Below are 20,719 nucleotides of genomic sequence, written 5' to 3' on the forward strand. Positions count from 1 at the left end.
AGATGACCCCCGGTCTGAAGTCCTCAGATGACCCCCTGCCTGAAGTCCTTAGATGACCCCCGGCCTGAAGTCCTCAGATGACCCCCGATCTGAAGTCCTCAGATGACCCCCTGCCTGAAGTCCTCAGATGACCCCCGGTCTGAAGTCCTTAGATGACCCCCTGCCTGAGTCCTCAGATGACCCCCTGCCTGAAGTCCTTAGATGACCCCCGGCCTGAACTCCTCAGATGACCCCCGGTCTGAAAGTCCTCAGATGACCATCCCTCCCCCAGCATGTAGTCCTCAGATGACCATCCCTCCCCCAGCATGTAGTCCTCAGATGGCCGCCCCTCCCGGTCGGTAGTTTCTCCTGTGACTATTCCTCCCTCGGTCCGTAGTCCTCCGACAACGACCCGTTTCCCAGTAGCCGCCCCGTGCCACTGTCCGGAGTCGGCCTGTGACGCCCGCCCACGGCCGACAGGTGATGTACGAGCCGGGTGGCAGCCGACTCCAGGCGCTGGACCTGTCCGAGGGTGTCTCGGCCACCGTCACTCTGCCCATGAACCTGGCCAGCCTGGCACTGGTGGCACCCCGTCACTGGCTGCTGGAGGAGGACAGCGAGCAGGCCAGGTCAGAGCACCTCCCGTCACATCCCTTTCCGACGAGCAGACCGGGTGACCCGCTCGGCGCTCCCCTCTGTGCGGCACGCGCCGATGCGGTGACGACCTGGAAGGGCGGGTCGTGGACACCCCTGTCCGGCACGCGCCGAACGGGCTCACAGGCGGGGCCAGTTGTTTGTCACGAGCGCCGCCTTCCGCGGCGTCTATGAACCCATGTATTGTATTTTATTCACCCTCGCGTTTATGTTTGCATGTCGTTGTTTGCGCTACCCACCAGAGTTATACTCGGTCGAAATTACCCCGCAGTGGCTGCATGGCCAGTCCTGTCAGTCCTGATGAACGCTTAGGCGTTAGATGTTAAAGGCTATTAGCAGGAAGTTTACATTTCCAAACGTTTCGGCGCTTGTCTATATACACACATGTATATATATATAATATATATATATATATATCGTGTGTTTGCGTGCGTGCGTGCGTGCGTGCGTGCGTGCGTGCGTGCGTGCGTGCGTGCGTGCGTGCGTGCGTGCGTGCGTGCGTGCGTGCGTGCGTGCGTGCGTGCGTGCGTGCGTGCGTGCGTGTGTGTGTGTGTGTGTGTGTGTGTGTGTGTGTGTGTGTGTGTGTGTGTGTGTGTGTGTGTGTGTGTGTGTGTGTGTGTGTGTGTGTGTGTGTGTGTGTGTGTGTGTGCGTACGTGCGCATGTGTGTGCGTGTGCGTGTGTGGAAAACATGTATGTTGCGAATGGCACCTCTAGCCAAGATTGGCCGTGCTCTAATGTGCGCATATAGCCCAGAGAGGGTCCCCGTTGCTGCTGGAATACCATTGGCACCTGATGGCGTAATGGGACGCTCACCCCGTGTCCACCCCGTGGTGGCGGGCTGCTCGCCCCCGTGTCCACCCCGTGGTGGCGGGCTACTCGCCCCTGTGTCCATCCCGTGGTGGCGGGCTTCTCGCCCCTGCGTCCACCCCGTGGTGGCGGGCTTCTCGCCCCCGTGTCTACCCCGTGGTGGCGGGCTGCTCGCCCTCGCCTCTGTTAATCATGCAGACGCCCAGAGCTGTGCCGCCCGCTCGTTTCTGCTCCGGGCTCCGGGCTGCGCTGTTCTCCGAGACTTTCGGACCAGCTGTACGACTGTTGTGGCGGCGCCGGCGCTCTGTTCTCGGTGATGGAACTGTGACGCGAGATGGCCATGCCGCCGGCGACGACCGAGACCGGGGCTTACTGCCGGGCTCCTGTGATTAGGTGTCGCCTCTCTGTCGTGCGCAGAGCCGTCTGTCCACCAGCCCTCCGTGTTCTGCCCCCCCCCCCCCCCCCACACACACGCAGGCAGATGTCACACACAGATGTCTACCCAAGTAAGGGGTTCTCCCCCCCCCCCCCCCACACACACGCTAGCGGTTTTTGGTGATTTCTTTCCAGTCAACGACCATGGGGTCATTGCTAACATAAAATTGTTGCAGTAAGAGAAGGTTCAGCCCCCTCCCCCTCCCCGTTAGTTCCCACATGCCCGTCCATTCACGATAAGCGGGCCACACTATGCGGTGAGCGTGCAGCAAACGAGGCTACGGTTTCTTAAGGAAGAACAACTGTACCGTTCGGATTTGCGCGTTGTGGGCGTGCGGATCTCGGAGCTATTCCGTCTTTTCATTTTCTGCTTCTCCCTTATGACACAAATCCAGACAGTGGATGGCAGCGAGATATTTGTAACCTCCTTGCACCCTAAATAATAATTGTCTTCAGAAACCCACCAGCGGGACGAACCGAGGTGGCTGATGCACGACCAGCCGCGTCTGCGGCGCCACCGCTGGCAGTGCTGACGCCGGCCGACCGTGTCCGGCAGGCGCTACGTACTGCGCGTGGCGGAGGATCTCTCGGAGGCGACGGTGGCGCCGCTAACCGAGTCGGGCGGCGCGCGGCTGGCGGCCGTGCTGCGCGCCTCTGGCCACGACACGCCGCCGGCCGTGCTGTCGGCGGCGCTGCAGCAGACTATCAGCGCACCCTCCCGGCTGCTGGCCGACGCCCAGTCGCATGCGGCGCTGGTGCTCGGCTTCCCGGAGCTGGAGGCCAGCGCGCACGAGGTGTACCGCTGGCCACGGCAGCCGGAGCGCGGCGGGGAGCGGCCGCGGCGCCCGCTCGACCCGCGCCACACCACTGTCGTCCAGCCGGAGACCGGACAGGTGAGTCGGGTCGCCGGTCTGCGGGGGGGGGGTGGAGGGGGCGGGCAGGTCAGCCGGACCGCCGGTCGGCGTGGGGGGGGGGAGGAGGGACCGGCAGGTGCAGTGGTCAGTGGGTTCAGAGGTAGGCGTGCCAGCGGCGAAACGACGCGCTCACAGGGAGGCGATGTTTGCGGTTTCGAGAAACAGGCCATTAGGTGACTCATTCCGTTGCAAGCAACCAGGTAGGGTTGTTGGGAGTAGGCAGAGGCTGGAAAGAATAAAGACAGGGCCTGTGGCCTAGTAAAATAACTCGTGATATCCCTCTCTCCCACTCTCCCATCTCCTCCCTCACCTCTTGCCTGTTTGCTCTTCCTTCTCTCCTCTGCCCGCTCTCCGTTCTCGCTCCTGAGAGCAGTCACTTTGACGGTATTGTAACGGCCCCAGCAGGAGCCATTCTGCGTTGCACCGATCCGCCACAGCGCTGCCTGTAACGTATTTCTTCATTGCTGCTCTGTTCTGGCTTGTTGACGTCCTCCGCAGCTCGAGCGTGTTGTGGAAAGCTGTCGAGGGAGATTTGTGGACCTCCGGCGTCCCTTCTCGTCGCTGCCTTCGCTATTAAGGGCCCTTGTTCGTTATTGTTTGCCAGTCTGTTATTCCGGAAGCTTCCCCGACGATCAGAGGAATGCAAATGCAGTGTAGCCTGAAACTCGCACAAGGACGTCGACGTCACAGCCTATCTGCATCGTACCGTCGTGGCACAAATCGCTCACAACATGCAGGACTTGCCACACTCAAATGGAGATGTGCCGGATGTGCGCAAGGACGGTCTTGCGGTCCTCGTGCTTCGCCATTTCCAATGCTGATAATGACACTAGGTGTAGAAAGACAACGAACAGCCCGCAGTCTACCAATCGATACTGGTCAACAAACATTTCAGGCGTTCCTTATGTTGAGAGTTTTCGACATTGAAGTGACATGCCGTCGTCCACGTGTTGAATTCGCACGCTGTGAATAATCGCCCTTCAGTAAACCAAAGAACTCCGTGTAAACAAAGATGGCAAAAATCACTGAAATGTGTCGTGAAAATTCTCGAATATAATTTTTTACAAAAGTTCAGTTCGTAGTTTTTCACCTTATGGATTTCCGTGATCAGCACCGACGCTAAGCAGTGCTCGTTGCGCTAGTGCTGAGCGACCCATCCGGTCTTGAATCCGGATCAACTGCGTCAACTGGCGGTGAAAGCTTAACGTATCGCAATGCTCGGCGCGCTCTGTCCCACGAAAAGCCGGACTGTCCTGCAAAACAAGACGGCCCGTCCTTCCAAATAATGATGCAAAAGATGCGCGCTCAACATCCCCGTTTGGCCAGCACCCCCTGGCATTTGAATGTCAGTTTATTTCAGCGCGACAGCCAGAAATAAAAAGATAGCCTGAGACGTTTGATGTTCTTTTCTGAAAAACATGGTATATTCACTTAGTTTTACATAGATTTTCAATTATCCCCGACTAAAGCAGGTATGCGAGTAAATGCCAGTGTGCTACTGTTCGGATAAATATAAATTGATATAAATCGGTCACAAATCGAATCTGAGCATTGACGGATGACGCGCGGCGGCCCGCCATGAGCCGACCGGCCGGTATCACGTGCCTGGGCGCGATAGGTTCACTCGGGAATAGTGACCTTGACCTTGCAACCAGCCGGGCTCCGGAACTATTGACAAATGAAGAATGCATTTGAATTGACCATATGTCCTATCATCTATCCCGAGCCTCGTAGAAAGAGAGCCAAATAATATTTCAACGACATTGTGTGCAGCCATATGTCATGAGTTTGTTAAGTCCTTTAGATCGAATTATGTCTATAATCATTCGTTCACGTCAGTTGATGTGAAGGCAAAGAAGCCAAACATACAGTCCCAAATTCTTGGTTGTTCATTTTGCACCGTTGGTTTTGTACAACCAAGTCGTTGCCTTTAAGGTGTCACGCTACAATAATCCCTCACGGGATAATTTGGGATGCTCGAGTGGTTATGTCCATGCATGTGACTGCCAATGGGGTGTGCTTCCCTAGGATTGATGATGACGGTAGCTACGCGTTCCCTTCCGCATGCGTGCGTGTTTTTTAACCTGCATGCTAAGCGTTGCTCCATTTTACGGATCTCATCACCTGTCATAAATTTATCAGTATAGCTAGAATAGCAATGAAACGCCAAGGTTGAACTACGTGATTAATCGCAAACTTAGGGATTATTCGCAGAAAGATGGTATGCGCGCACAGACGTGACTGGTAAGCTACGAGGGAAGCGCACAGATTCGTTCCGTTTCGTGTTGAGCTCTTTAAAGCATTACATGAACTGCGTCCATGTCGTATTGGCTCACCAACCAGCACTGCGGCCGGTGCGGCCGCGAGGCATAGCCCGTGACGTCAGGATTTGATCAATGTTCTGGGTGTTGCAGACTTCCACAGTCTATGAGTCGTTTAAAGGTGCCCCCCCCCCCCCTCACCCCATAAAGTTGCATGGGCCTTTCCCATGACAGGCCGCAAGGAAGTGCAATGCGCACTTAGGGAACACCATTTCGGTGCGGTGACACGTCTTATGGAAGTAACCTTTGTTTTATAATGAGTCAGACAGCAACAAGTTGTTTTAGACCTTGGTGGAGACGTTTAAGCATGGATTGCGCCTTTACCTGACAAGGGTGTACTACGACTATTGAATAGGTGTACCTATCACTAAGTATACAAATACTTCTACTAAGGAGGTCAGTGACTGTTTTAAAGCATGCCCCTGTTGTTTATTTGCCAAGCCGCTACTCGCTCGATTGTTTCCATCCAACGGTAGACTTGTTATGCGCTGTGTGCAATACAACAAAACTGAAAAACCGGAAAAGGTCCATGGCAAAAGCACAGACGTTCCCGGGGCGCCTTCCGTGAAAAGCCCATGGTTTCCTTCGTCCCTCCATTGGCCGTTGTGCTTCCGATAGTCCCCTGGCAAACGCCAACAAGTCATTCGCGAACGCGATGCCATTGTCAAACCTGGCAATTAAAACTGGTGATATGTTTAGAATTTGTGCTGAATTCTTCCTTACAAAGTTCTGCACTGAAATACCAACATTATCGATGATGCACCCAATTAAGACACACAACCCAGTAGCTGGACGGTGAGGAGAGGTGGGGGAATCGTCCTGCCTACGGATAATTTGCATGGACAAAGAACTTCAATTGTTCTCACATGAATGGAAAGAAATTAATCCAGCCGTAGATTCTATTGTGTAATTGTTGCAAAGTGCACTTTGGAATCACGATCGCGAGAATCCTGAATTAGTCATCAATCGCAGAATCGTGATCTCGCTTCCGGGCTGCCATTTCCGTGGCTGAGCTCGAGCACGTCATCGATAGGCAACTTATGGTCAGGGATTCTGTAGTTCCGACACAACAACTCGTTGACGGAATTGCATCAGTAGTTGAAATGGAGGATGACGATGCTTTTTCCAGCAGGCCGTATGTGATGTATCACCCATTTCTACCACGTCCTTTAGAGCGCAGCTCTTCTCTAGCTAACTGTCGGTAATTTTGCGCTAACTTGTTTTGTGGCTTTGCGCTCGAGGTCAAATGACTAAAGATGTCTCAGTTTGGCATGGAAGCGCAGCGTACTTGTAATTGCTTTTTCTTCATTTTCCTGATCTCCCGTTAAGAACGCTCTACACTCACTGACCCTCTCGCTCGGGCCCCAGCCTGGTTCGCTCGGAGCCGGCGTCGAATGAGATGCGTGCTGTATCGAATATCATGTGTGCGGTTCCACTTGTGCTGGACCGTCTCACAAGGTGACTGCCCCGGCCCCAGCCCAGGTTGGAAGAACAGCGTGCGACTTCAGACCAGTTGTTCGTCTTGTTTTGTCTTTTGTTTTTGTTTACGTTCAGCTGCAGCCCCACTTTATATGATGACTGGCAATGTGTTATCGGGGCTCAGATTGCACGACGGGGCCATCTACGCGAGTCGTGAACGACGACAGGCTCGACGATCGATTGACACGTGTTCGTCATTTGGACATTACTCTAGGATTCCGTAAGACAGTCTAAGTGACCGGTTTTAAGATTGAAATAATCGTCTCACGGCCACAGCCACAGTTCCTGACGGGGTGAACTGGTCACCCCCGGTCACCTGATACCGGCCGGTCGGGTCATGGCGTACCGCCGTGCGTCATCCGTCAATGTTCAGATTTGATTTGCGACCGATTTAGAAGAGATCTCATCCAGTGCTTTACTTGACCTTAACGGGTGTAAGTGAGTCTAAACCTGAACATCGGCTTAAAAGTCGAAGGTACCATGCCCTTCAGAAAAGGAGTTCATAGGTCAAACTAGGACACTTTATGGACCCAACTTACCTTGAATGTGGTATTGATCCATGGCTGACAACAAAATAGAGGCATTTAGGTTCCCCATGCACTTTTCTCCAAAACACTATGCTCCGCAGTGTTGTCGTTACGGCAAATTGAAAATAGGGTTTGTGACGTCATCGCGTATTTTCATCTGTTCTTAGTTCCTTATCAGTACGCCGTGCAGCTCTAAAACGTACAGAAGCCTGTTTTGGCTCTATTATTACGCCTTTGTCGCATTTTCGTCAGATCTGAATGGGTGCCGTGTTATCATCCAGTCACCTTGTCGTGAAGTGGCCCTGTAACTAAGCAACACGATGTGCTGTTTTCGTGAGAGAGAAAATTGCCGTAACCACGTGATGCCGGCGCGCCTGGCTGGCCGCTCATTGCGCCCCCTGTTGTGCCAGGTTATCCGAGTGGTGACCCGCGGCGACCTGCCGGCCGAAGTGCGCAGCGACATGCCCAAGTCGCCCTCGGTCGGCGCCTACCTGGAGGTCAGCGACCTGCCAGCCGAGGCGGTCAAGTACCTGCCCGTGCACTGGTGAGACCCGGCGCCGTCGCGTCCTGGGGCGCGAGCCCCTCAGAGTGAGGAAGATGTCACCGAGGCGGGACGGCACCGCATGCTAACCTTCCTTGTAACGAAGCCACCCTGGCGATGCCTTAGCTCCAACACGGTGGTGGGTCGCAGTTGGTGTGTGCGTTTCGCTAATCTGCGTTGAGGTCGTTTTTGCACGTACGATCAGGCTGTGGCAGATGTTTTCGCTGTAGTACAGGATGCATTGAAGCGTCGGAGAGGTCAGGAAGTATTGGCTAAAGCGCCCATCGGCCGAAGTAGCTGCCGTTGAAATGAATACACCAGGAACGGAGGCCTTCCGTTGTCGTCGACGTCGACAGGAGAGCTCCGGAGAAGCAGGCCTCGCTCGGTGCTGGGCCGTGACCGGACGTGGTATTGGATGGCAATTTGGAATCCCCGGTCGGTTGTGTGACCTGTCCATAGCAGTGCCGTGGTGGCCGCTGGCTGGGTGTTCGCCGCTGGCCTCGGTACTCTGGCAGACACGCGACGTCAGTGGCCTTGCATCTGCACCGAACTTCTGAGCCGGTTGGCCCCGAAGGGACGGATGAGACACCAGCCAGGTCCTCATCAGACGTTAGTGTCATCAGGCCCGAGGGGATAGATGGACACCAGTCATGTCCTCATCAGGCGTTAGTGTCATCAGGTCCGAGGGACAGATGGACACCAGTCAGGTTCTTAACTGGCGCTGGTGTCATCAAGCTTTTAGAAAGTTCAGGCTACTTTTGTTAGAATACATGTAGCTTACGTGCATGGAAACTTGCACCGAAATAGCCTTGGAACTCGCACGCTGCTAACAAGCAGCTGCCGCCACGCTTGACAGCGCCGCTGGTCCGACAAAAGACAGGCCACCACAGGGACGCCCGCTGAGGCGATGCCCCTGCGATATTCTGTCCAAGTCCTTTCGCGGCATGTCTGTGGTCGACAACTGCCACCGGCGGTGTTATGTCCCGTGTTAGCGCGGCCGGGCTCCCGCTGAATGGTCGAGCGGTAGCATGCTGGGCCGTGCGACGACGCGCGGTCAGCCTCGCGCCCGGTGTTTTCATGCGGGGCGGCCGTGTTGTGGCAGACATGTCCTAATAACGGCATTCTGACGTACCTGCGTATTGCGCAACTTCCTCGTTTTGAACCATGTGCATGCAGACCGAACTTCGTCGGGCAAAGTTCATTCATTGATTTTACATCCAGGTTCCATCCCTTGATTGCAGCTGGTCTGATCTGACTGGACGCAATAACGTGATATGCCATGGAGGTCAATTAGACGCAATTAGGGCCCGAATTTGTGGACATGCGCTGGCGTTTCGCTGAGCGCTAATCGAGAAATTTTGACCTCATCACGGCGGTCACTCAACCGGCTGTAGTTGTTAATCAGGCAAAGTTTTGTTCTGTGGCTTCTGGGACTGATGTGGGGCAGGATTGATTCCCGTGTTCGAGGAGACGCCCAAACAAAAAGGGATGAGTATGCGTGTGGATGAAAACTCGTGCTTCTTGGGTTTCCGTACCGCTCCGTGTCGCACCGTCCCGTCTCCTGGACTTCAGGCTAGTCACTGGGAAGTCTTGTCCGCAGCTGTCCCGTCTCCTAGACTTCAGACTAGTCAATGGGAAGTCTTGTCCGCAGCTGCAGATGTCGATTACGGCTTTCCGTCCCAGAGACAGACCCTTGTTAAATGGCATTACCTGTGAGCAGCATTTCGTAAAATGTTGTCCACGCACTGTGAAGGCACTCGCGGCACGCGCTCTCTGACGTTGCGGCGGGGCCCCGTGCAGACGGCCTCCGCACCGCTCTGTGCCCGGCCGTGACCCGGCAGACGGGTGGGCGGTAACAAGTCGGCGCCTCCGAGATGTGCCGTTATCGAAGCTCACGCGTCGCTCGGGCCGATATGATTGCGTCGGGCGAGCTGACGACGCGGGCGCGGCTGGCGGGTGGCGGCAGGTGGAGCCGGAGCCGGAGCCGGAGCCGGAGCCGGAGCCGGAGCCGGGGCCGGGCTGGGACTGGGGCCGGAGCTGGAGCCGGAACCGGGGCCAGGGCCGGGCCGGGGCCGGAGCCGGAGCCGGAGCCGGAGCCGGAGCCGGAGCCGGAGCCGGAGCCGGGGCCGGGGCCGGGGCCGGGGCCTGAACCGGAGCCGGAGCCGGAGCCGGAGCCGGGGCCGGGGCCATCCTCGTTGCGCCCGGCAGGGCCGCACCGGGCCTGCGGGTGGTGGTGCCCCACACGCCAAGCGTCTCATCTACTTGCTAATGTGAGCCTTTGCTATCGATAACCCGATCAGGTCGGTGACGTTAATGAAGCATTCAGGCGCCGGAGAAGGGTGGGGTGGGGGAGGGGAGGGAGGGGGGGGACGATGGAGTGGCGCGCAAGAAGTGACGGGCGTTCGTGCGATCTGTTGTGGTCTGTTCACTTCCCATGTTTACCATGTAGACTTGGTACTTTTCACCAGCACTGTTAGAGAAGTGATGCCTTGATTTGTGTGTCTTCTTAGCAGACGTGGTTACGTGACTGGGCTGAACTGTAATGATTCTAATGTTTTCTCGGCGTGGTATTCTACAATGCTCTGAACTATCCTCGAAAGGAAACAAGTTTCTGATGTGTTGTATTTGTTTTAAGATTTCATTCACAGTACAAGTGCATCATCAGGACAAAAACTTGGTGAAATTCATTTTCATTTTCTATCCCTCGGTTTCATTTATTTTCGTCTTGACAACGTAATGTGCGTGAAATATTGGGTTGTACGCAGCTCTTTCGGACCTGTGCTGCCCGGTGTGCAGCAAATTGTTCTGCAGTACGGCGACGCACGACCCCACAAGGCTAAAGGGTTACAAACAGCGAAGCCAGCTCGGCGGTTGAACATCCAGATGATCGATTATCATGATCCGTCACACGGTCCTCATCTGTCTCCGTGTCACTTCCACTTGTTCCTTAAACTCACAGAGCATCGTCAGAGAGGCCGTCCTCATCTGGAGACGAACTGCAGACAGCTGTTTAGGTTTGACTTCAGTTGGTACCCGTCGATGATTTCCGTGACGGCTTCGCCAAACTGCTTTGGCGGCATACATGCTTGGATTGGCATGGGGCCGACGAGTGAAAATGAAATAGAAATGTATGAGCAAGTAGAACCGAAATGTTTGAGATAGGTCTTCTCTCTGTTTTGGTTTAGCTCTCATATCTTAAACGGCTTTTGACTTACCAAAGAAGAGGCGCTACTTTTCAGCGCTACCAAGTATTGTAAGTATTTAGGTCGTACAGAATGGCCGTTCGGGTACACTGTCGTAGCTATCACGAGGTCTTGTCGCCGCCTGTCGCAGAATTATCAACGCGTGGTCTGGCGGAGAAGTTAGGCTTGATCGCCTTGTTCACAGCGCCCATATGACAGTATGTGTTGTATTCCTGCCACACGCCTGTGCACGGAAGAGCTCGTCCACCAAGACATGACGTATGGCAGTGTTCTGCCCGAACTTGGTCCCGAATGAACAGCAGCTCCACCACACTTGGTATCCTCCCGCCTCCCTGTGTCTGTCAGCCATACCAAACTTGGCACCCTCCGGCCGCCCTGTGTCTGTCAGCCCCACCACACTTGACACCCTCCGGCCGCCCTGTGTCTGTCAGCCCTACCACACTTGACATCCTCCCACCTCCTTGTGTCTGTCAGACCTACCACACTTGGCACCCTCCGGCCGCCCTCTGTCTGTCATCCCTACCACACTTGGCACCCTCCCGCCTCCCTGTGTCTGTCAGCCCCATCACACTTGGCACCCTCCAGCCGCCTTGTGTCTGTCAGACCCACCACACTTGGCACCCTCCCGCCGCCCTGTGTCTGTCAGCCCTAACCACACTTGCGCCCTCCCGCCTCCCTGTGCCTGTCAGCCCTACCACTCTTGGCATCCTCCCACCTCCCTGTGTCTGTCAGTCCTATCACACTTGGCACCCTCCCGCCGCTCTCTGTCTGTCATCCTTACCACGCTTGGCACTCTCCCGCCGCCCTGTGTCCGTCAGCCCTACTACACTTGCGCCCTCCCGCCTCCCTGTGCCTGTCAGCCCTACCACACTTGGCATCCTCCCACCTCCCTGTGTCTGTCAGACCCACCACACTTGGCACCCTCCCGCTGCCCTCTGTCTGTCATCCTTACCACACTTGGCACCCTCCCACCGCCCTGTGTCTGTCAGCCCTACCACACTTGGCACCCTCCCGCCTCCCTGTGTCTGTCAGCCCTACCACACTTGGCATCCTCCCGCCGCCCTGTGTCTGTCAGCCCTAACCACACTTGCGCCCCCCCCCCCCCTCCTCCCTGTGCCTGTCAGCCCTACCACACTTGACATCCTCCCACCTCCCTGTGTCTGTCAGCCCCATCACACTTGGCACCCTCCAGCCGCCTTGTGTCTGTCAGACCCACCACACTTGGCACCCTCCCGCCGCCCTGTGTTTGTCAGCCTTACCACATTCTGCACCCTCCCGGCCCGTGGTTCCGCCTCCATTCGTCTCCATGACTCACCATGCCCCCGCACACGCTTGCCCTCGCACCTGCCGCCTCGTCAGCGAGTCCCACCAGCGCCGTTTCACCAGCTCTGACGCCGTTTCAGCCCGACCACGCACCTGCACTACTACTCGTGGGCATCGAGCATCAATAGCACGTCGGTGTTCGTGGCGGGCCACGGCGCCGGCGGCGTGGTGACCGTGGACACGCGCGGCGTGGTCCGGCTCTGGGAGACGGCCGCCGAGCAGCTGGCTCGCTCGGCCGCCGAGTGGGGCCGTCTCGTCGGCGACGGTAGGCCCTGGGGCGTCACTTGGTGTGTGTGGGGGGGGGGGGGACGGGGAGGCGAGGATGCGAGAGCTACGAGGGAGTTCTGGATGTGGGAGTTGTAGCAGTCAGAGCGAAAGATAAAAAACTAGTCATGTGCTGTGAGGACGGGAGGGTTATTCTGATGGGGTTTTCCTTATTTGGGCGCGGCGGGCGTCTATTCGTGACACGAGGGGTGGGGGGCAGAGAGACCTCGGAATGCTCCTCGGGCCGAAGGGTGGGAAACTTAACGGACAACAGCGACAGGAACAACTTGTCACTGTTCACCGCGCTGCTCAACCACCGACTCTTGCCTTGCCCGTTTGTGTGAGACGGAATCAAGTGCGGCTCCCCACTTCCGCGGCCTGTTGTACGTCGGACGCCGTGCGGCGGCCGGCGCGAGAAAGCAAAGGCCACCGGGGTGAGGCCGGATCCTGCCGTCCGTAACGGCGGGCTTCGGTCAGCCATCAGCGGGCGACACGCTGCTGCCCGCTGATGGGAGGCCGAGCCAACCACCCGGTGGCGTGGTACAGGTCGGAGCCCCGGGATATTGGGAAGGGTACTACTGACCGCCGCGAACTCCAAACACGCGGGGCGAGCCTGTGCTGAAGCATGATCCGACCGTGTGGGGGCTCGCCGCACCGAACCGTGTCTCGTGCAGTGCATGTGTCTATGTCAGTGGCGCCGGGGCGACCGGGGCATCGGACGGCGGGACGGGACGGGCGCCGTGCGCCTGTCGCGCGCCGCCGCCGGCCGCCACCGGCCCCGTCCTGTGCCGGCTCGACCTGCGGCCGCGCAGCTCGAGCCGTCACCGACGCGTCGATTCGTCCGCATGCCATGGGCGCCGAGCAGACTCCCGGCCGGTCCAGCTGACGGTCGAACAGGAGAGCGGCAAAGACGTGAGCGAGCCCAAGCACGGCAAAGAGGACGCCACCAACGCGCCGCACGTGGGCGGCAACACCTGGGCCGGTGGCACCGGCGGCCGCGACACGGCCGGCCTCGGCGGCAAGGGCGGCCCCTACCGGCTCGACGCCGGACATGACGTCACACAGGTGAGACTCGCACTGGAGTGTGACGTCGTTAAGATGAACCTCGCTCTGGCGTATGACGTTATGCAGATTAGCCCTGTTCTAAAGTGTGACGTCACGCGGGTGAGTCCAGCTCTGAAGTGTGGCCCCACTCAGGTGAACCCCGGTCTGAAGTGTGACGTCACGCGGGTGAACCCCGCTCTGAAGTGTGACGTTACGCAGGCGAGCCCTGCGCCATGGTGCGATGTTACGCAGGTAAGCTCTACTTAGCTTGCCGCCCATAGCGCCATGTGATTAGGCTGTTGACGCGGCTGCGTTCTGGTCTCGCCATGTCCTGGCGTTCTGAGAATGACAAACAACGCCTCGCGACCGTAACGAGGGGAGCTCCGCTGCGATCACTCAGGCAACGACCTACGGCATTGCCCTGTGCGTTGGCACAGCAGCCAGCGTCGCCGCCGCCGCTGGCACTGCACGTCAAATCGGGCACGGTGTCTCCGAATGGACGATTACCTGAGTTGATTGCAGCGATGGGAGCGAGGCGTCGCTGGGCGGCGCCCAGTCGTCCATGCGGTACAATGCGGCGCTGCTGTCGTCGTTTGACGCCGATGACGTCAGCCGACGCTCGGCGGGCACGACCTCCCGCCTGCAGCTCGCGGAGGCGTGACACCGCTGTCGTGCTGGAAGACCTGCCCGCCTGCAGCTCGCGGAGGCGTGACACCGCTGTCGTGCTGGAAGGCCGCGATGCTGCGGGCGGAGGCGTGACACCGCTGTCGTGCTGGAAGGCCGCGATGCTGCCAGCTGGTCCTCGCATTGCCGTTTGAGCAGCTTCCAGGAGCCATGCCATCACAGCCATCTTCCAGGAGCCATGCCATCACAGCCATCTTCCAGGAGCCATGCCATCACAGCCATCTTCCAGGAGCCATGCCATCACAGCCATCTTCCAGGAGCCATGCCATCACAGCCATCTTCCAGGAGCCATGCCATCACAGCCATCTTCCAGGAGCCATGCCATCACAGCCATCTTCCAGGAGCCATGTCATCACGGCCATCTTCCAGGAGGAGCCATTTGGGCAAACATGCATCAATGTCGGGGAGGCATTGTGGTTGGCCTTCCGATTGCACGTACGTTTTGCCCACTGATTGTCATTAGGTCATCTACCTATAGCTATTCAGATAAACCGTCCTCAGGCCCGGAAGGGCACCGAAACAGGTGTTCCAACGAGGGGCCGCTGTCGTCACCGGCTCGTCAGTTGGCCGGTACTCTCGGTCGGACTCGGCCGCCGAGTTGACGGCGATGGCCGGACCCCGGTCCGAGCCGGCGGCGGCCGCTGTGCGGCTGTGACGTCACGGCCCGAGGACCGACTGACGTGCCGGTGGCGTTAGCTGGCTGGGCGGCGCTCGGTGCGCTGCCGCACGCGCGCACCGGCGGAAATGGCGTGCCGCGCCAGTCACGTGTAGCAGAACATACGATCCTGCGATGAGATGGCTAGCTGTATGCTGTGAAACGGCATACCTGTGCGAGCTACTGTGATACATAGTTAACGCTTCCGCAATTGGATAGTTTGGTTTGTAGGATTTCCTGCCTCTCGCGTCCGTGGCTCCATCGCTCTTTGCCAATGGGAAGCCGTTGACGCGCCGTGCAGCCCAGGTACCAGAATCAAACTGAGGAGTTGTCGGTCCGAATCGGAACCTTGCAACCAACATCTTCACCATCACTGAGCCGTGGTGATGAGGACTGAACATGCACGGCCTGCCGGACACAGTGCGGCCCAACGTGGCGTGGCTGACGGATGCAGAGCATCCCACCTACGTATCCCAAAGGTGTCACGGCTTACGTACGCGCCAGGACGCAACAGGTGTGGCGGGATTTGGACAAGCATGCAGATATACTGGGTTTAGATCCGGTTACTTAATTTTTTAGGCAGTGCGTGGCGCTAGACGAGAAGTATACATGCCACCAAATTCGAAATATGAATTTGACATCCTGACCTTCATCGTAATGTGCATGTTCCTTCGAGTCATTATTTCAGCTTACGGGCTATCACTTTTGGTGGACTCCAAGTGCTTTTTCGACTATGTTGTAAATTTCTGGAGAACGGTTCGTTTGAGGCATTTTTTTCTTGTGTGTCGGCACTCTTAGGCGTGCTAGTGGTAGGAGCCGCTGAAAACTCGGATATGTTGTGCGTGTGTGATGCATTTTGTCACAACTGGTTGCGAGGAAGAGGCATACCTCAGAATCACGCTAGCACTGAGTGACTGGTTCAAATGTGCGGCCTGTTTAGCATCCTGCCTCCTCGCTTGGAGGAGCCCTGACCCGTGCAGGTGGCCCGGCGCAGCAGCCGACGCCGCGGAGGTGCCGTCCATTCCGCCCCCCCCCCCCCCCCCACTCTACGCTTCAGTCCCCCCCCCCCTGGAGTGGGGGCGTACGGGACACGGCGGCGACGCCGTCGGCCCGCCCAGCTCGGGCCCTGGCGACCGGTGACCGACGGCCCCTGTCACTGACACCCCGAGTCCGTCACCATCGGGTCCGGTAGGAGGGGGGGGGGGGGGCGGTCAGCAGTCGGCGCACGCCCCCGGGGCGCGGATGACAGAGGCCGCACCGGGCGGCTCGGACACCGACGCCGGCCGCGCCGACCATCAGTACGACCGGAGAAGACCTGGCTCGGCGGCCGATGGAGCCGGATGACAGACCGCAGCGCCGGACAACCTTTCACTGCGCCGATTGTATCGGAGTCGATGGCACAACGGCACAGCGCCACAGCGGTACAAAACGTCCGCTGCAGCGTGGGACCGGTGGCACAGATTCGCACACGAGCCGTGCACAGCGCCATGGACCGAAACTGTAGCATCATCGGACGCAGTCCGGTCTTGGCTCTTTTGGCTGGTGTAGAAATCGACGAGGACAGCGGCCCGACCACTCTCCCTTGTCTGAGACGAGAAGGCATGCGCGCATCGTGTCGTTCTGCATGACGAGACCAATCAAGCTGGATCATCCATCTTGCTGGCACGTTATTGCAGCGAGTGACTCGGCGTCGGCCGGTTTAACCGGTGCTGATCGATGTTACTTTTGAAGCGTGTCAGCGTCATGCAGCGCCGGACCCGCGCCATTCGCCATTCCATGCGACAGGAATTGCACGCCCAGGAAAGATGGGCCACATGCTTGTGCTCCGTCGACTTTTTGAGCCCCCACACTTTATAGTTCTGGTTACATAGTTCCCACGATGCATAGTTTTAGGTGGGGGGAGAAGGGGGGGGGGGGGTATCTCGGCGATTTGCGTGTGGGCAAGTCTGCTTGCCCGCTAACCAAGGGACTGAGCAGCTGTCATCAAACCCGCTCTGCGGAACCATTCAGTCCTGCCGTCTAGCTCCGGGCGCCGGCTCTCCTTCTTAGTCAAGACCAGCGCGAGCGCGTGTGCCCCTGTGGCCGTGGCGGCTTCCTGCTGAGCGGGCGGTGTGGCGCGGCTTTTAGGCCAGCCGAGGCTGTCCGAAGGTGGGCGGCACTCGAGCGCGGTGCCGTCCCGAGGCGGCGGCCGTCGGCGCCGGAGCTGCTGCGGCCGACAGCTGACAGACCCGCCGCCCGCGCTCGGTGGCCGGCGCCCCGCGGCCGGACCGCTGGGTGGTCGGCGCTCCGTAGTCGGACCGCTGGGTGGCCGATGTTACGTAGTCGGACCGCTGGGTGGCCGGTGCCCCGCGGCCGGACCGCTGGGTGGCCGGCGCCCTGCAGCCGGACCGCTGGGTGGCCGGTGCTCCGTAGTCGGACTGCTGAGTGGCCGGTGCTCCGCAGTCGGACCGCTGGGTGGCCGGTGCTCCGTAGTCGGACTGCTGGGTGGACGGTGCTCCGCAGTCGGACCGCTGGGTGACCGGCGCCCCGCGGCTGGACCGCTGGACCGCTGGGTGGCCGGCGCCTCGCAGCCGGACCGCTGGGTGGCCGGTGCTACGTAGTCGGACTGCTGGGTGGCCGGTGCTCCGTAGTCGGACCGCTGGGTGGCCGGTGCTCCGCAGTCGGACCGCTGGGTGGCCGGCGCCCCGCGGCTGGACCGCTGGACCGCTGGGTGACCGGTGCCTCGCAGCCGGACCGCTGGGTGGCCGGTGCTCCGTAGTCGGACCGCTGGGTGGCCGGCGCCCCGCGGCTGGACCGCTGGGTGGCCGGTGCTACGTAGTCGGACCGCTGGGTGGCCGGCGCTCCGCAGCCGGACCGCTGGGTAGCCGGCGCCCCGCAGTCAGACCGCTGGGTGGCCGGCGCCCAGCAGCCGGACCGTGGTTCGCACACGCGTGCGTGTAGCCGATCGCTTGATCGTCAGCCGTTTGAAATGGATGGGGCCTATCAATGACGTGGTTAGAGGTGGCCAGTGGTGGTGATGGTTAAGGTTTCCAACAGCTAAGGTTTGTAAAAGAAACTTTTCGTAACGGACGATTGCTGGCACCTCGAAAAGCTCGTCACGTCATAGGTAGGCTCTCAAAAGATTTGCAAACAATTATGGCATAATTAGCAGCATGACGAACGTTTGCAGGGCATGCCTCTCCACCCGTCATATCTAGGCTAACAAGCTGTGTCCGTCGCCTGCGCTGTGTTAAGCTGGCGCGATGCTGGGAGCCGGCCGTGCTGCTGGGGCCGCAGCCGCGGTCCCACGCTGGCTGAAGGTGGCCGGGCGGGGCGGTAGTGGCGAGGGCGCGGCAACGGGCCGCTCGGGTGACCGGCGCCCGGGGCGACAATTAGCCGCGCGACCCCGCCACTAACGAGACGCCGCCGAGGCTCGAGGTCGCCCCCCCCCCCCCTCACCTGGCCGACATATCGACCGACGCAGCCGGAAGCCCCGGCCTAGTCCGCCGCCGACCTCAGGTCAGGCGGGAACCGGGGTAGGGTACCGGTCCCGCTACCCCCAGGGACGGGCAGGGTACCGGTTCCGCCTCTCCCGGGGACGAGCGGGGCGCCGGTCTCGCCACCCCCAGGGACAGGCAGTGCGCCGGTCCCGCCGCCCCCAGGGTCGGGCTGGGCGCCGGTCCTGCCGCCCCAGGGTCGGGCAGGGCACCGGTCCCGCCGCCTCCAGGGTCGGGCTGGACGCCGGTCCCGCCGCCCCCAGGGACGGACAGGGCGCCGGTCCCGCCGCCCCCAGGGTTGGGCTGGGCGCCGGTCTCACCGCCCTTCAGGGACGGGCAGGGCGCCGGTCCCGCCGCCCCGAGGGTCGGGCTGGGCGCCGGTCTCGCCGCCCCCAGGGAAGGGCAGGGCGCCGGTCCCGCCGCCCCCAGGGTCGGGCTGGACGGAGCTGCGGGCTGGCCTGGACTAGCGGCCGGAGCGGGCCGTGCTCGGCGACGGACGCCGCGGATGACCACCGGCCGGGCGCCACCGCAGATGGGACGGCCCATCGGACTAGCAGCCGGAGCGGGCCGTGCTCGGCGACGGACGCCGCGGATGACCACCGGCCGGACGCCACCGCAGATGGGACGGCCCATCGCCGCCCGGCGCAGGATGGCCCGACGGTGAGCTCGGCAGCGCTCAGAGCGGGCCGAGCCGGTCCACCACCGAGCTTTGATGGGCTCGGACCAGCTGGACGAGACAGGCGCCGGTCTCGCTTGGTTTGGCAACGTGCGGTTCGCGCCAAGCCACATTCAACCACTTGGGTGTTGGGTTTCGGGCTCGGGTCGCTGGTGGCCGCGCCCGGCTGACCAAGACACGCGATGTTGTGGATTCGGACTGTCTATGTGACTGGTGGCGTGCCGGTTTTCCTCACGGGAGCAGGAGGGGCGGGGGGGGGGGGCGTGCGTGACGGATTGCGACCCTAAAGGCAGCAACAGTTCATCGTTTCTCCAGTAATCCAATCCACGGGCCAGCTGCAGACTGCTCCGTCGGCGGCGGCCGTGTCGCCCGTCCTGAGCACCCGCCTGGCCGCCGCGCGCAGACCAGGCTCGGCCGAGGCGGGGCTGTCGGCCGCCGCCGCCGGATATCACACGGCCCATCCCATTACCGGAGCCGCGCCGGGCGGGCATCCATCAGCCGGCCGCCACAGCGTGTGAACACCTCTTACCGGGCCGGTGACCCGGCGGGCGCACCCGCCGACCCACTGAGCGCCGCTGTACACCGCTCCCGGCCTGGCGGCGGGGCGGCGGCACGCCCGCAGCCCAGCTGCTGGCTAGCCACTCATTAACCACTCACGGAAGCTCGCTCTGTGCGTTTCTCTACGCTTTATTTGTTGCATCGGTTTGACGCGGGGTGGTGTGACGTCTGTTGTCGTTGGAAATCCATTCACGGCGGTCCATGGATGTGGTCGGCTGCCAGCGTTCAGTCGCATCTCCGGCCGGTCGTGCGGCGTGTGTCTGTCGCTCCCGGTGGAGCTCCCATCTGTTCGGCGGCCGGCATTGTCAGACGGCGTCCGATCTGTTCGGCGCGCTGGTAATGGGTCTCTCCATTACGCGACACGCACGCGGCTCCCCGGGGCGGCCGGACCCCCCGGGCGGCGGCACCGGGGCGGCCGGACCCCCCGGGCGGCGGCACCGGGGCGTGGCGAGCGCGATTGAAATTCCTTCGGCGGCCGGCGCGGCGTCGGGCCCGGCGCCGGAGATTGGGGCGTCGCTTCGCCGGTAATGGGCGCCCGAGCGGCGGCCAGCGCCCACCCGATGCCGGCCCAGCGGCGGAGGCCACCGCAACTGCGAGGGACGGCCTGGCCTGTCCGGTGCTCTCTGCCCCCGGCGGCCTGTTGCCGTCGCTGTCGGCGTTCCCCTCCCCGTGGGCTGGGACGTTGTAAGTGCTATGCGTAACCACCGTTGTACAGTGTCGCTAACGTTGCGCAAGCTTAGGTTGAACCAGATCATCACCAGTGGCGCGGTCTCAGTCCCTTAACTGCTATGAACTTGGTCTTCCTTACCGTTTATTCATCAGATGCGCCAGCTCATTGGCAGCCCCGTACGGGGACGCCAGTGCTGGCGTCGATGGTTCGTGTTGCCTGCATAGGCTGATTTGCGGAATCCGCCGCAAAGGTGGAGAAGGTCTAGTCGCGGGGTATTTAGAACCACGCATGTGGCCAGCCCATTGGCATTTGGATCGGCGACGGACGCCGTACGTCAACCATCAGATCCCTTCACTCTCTTGCGCGCTGGCCTAGCTGCGCGTAACTCTGGGCTGCAAGTGAACGCGCCTAGCGCCTGTATAGTTCTCAATCAAGGCATAGTAGGAGTTTTTCATTGATGATTGCGTGCTGGTGGTGAGTCACCTCAGTCGCCTGTGATGGCTGAGCT

General features: G+C 60.0%; 1 protein-coding gene across 1 annotated transcript in view; it reads left to right on the plus strand.

The window, feature by feature from the left end:
• c12.2 (von Willebrand factor A domain-containing protein c12.2) overlaps positions 1-20,719 on the plus strand; it is a 111,649-nt gene that overhangs the window by 41,677 nt on the left and 49,253 nt on the right. The window contains exons 26-31 of the mRNA XM_037226572.1: positions 460-608; positions 2,433-2,475; positions 2,575-2,769; positions 7,528-7,661; positions 12,265-12,449; positions 13,314-13,513. Coding sequence (XP_037082467.1) covers positions 460-608; positions 2,433-2,475; positions 2,575-2,769; positions 7,528-7,661; positions 12,265-12,449; positions 13,314-13,513 — 906 coding nt within the window. The remainder of the gene's footprint in view (positions 1-459; positions 609-2,432; positions 2,476-2,574; positions 2,770-7,527; positions 7,662-12,264; positions 12,450-13,313; positions 13,514-20,719) is intronic.

The sequence above is a fragment of the Pollicipes pollicipes genome, unplaced genomic scaffold (assembly GCF_011947565.3).
Source record: "Pollicipes pollicipes isolate AB1234 unplaced genomic scaffold, Ppol_2.1 Scaffold_5724;HRSCAF=6776_pilon_pilon_pilon, whole genome shotgun sequence".
In the NCBI taxonomy this organism is placed as follows: domain Eukaryota; kingdom Metazoa; phylum Arthropoda; class Thecostraca; order Pollicipedomorpha; family Pollicipedidae; genus Pollicipes; species Pollicipes pollicipes.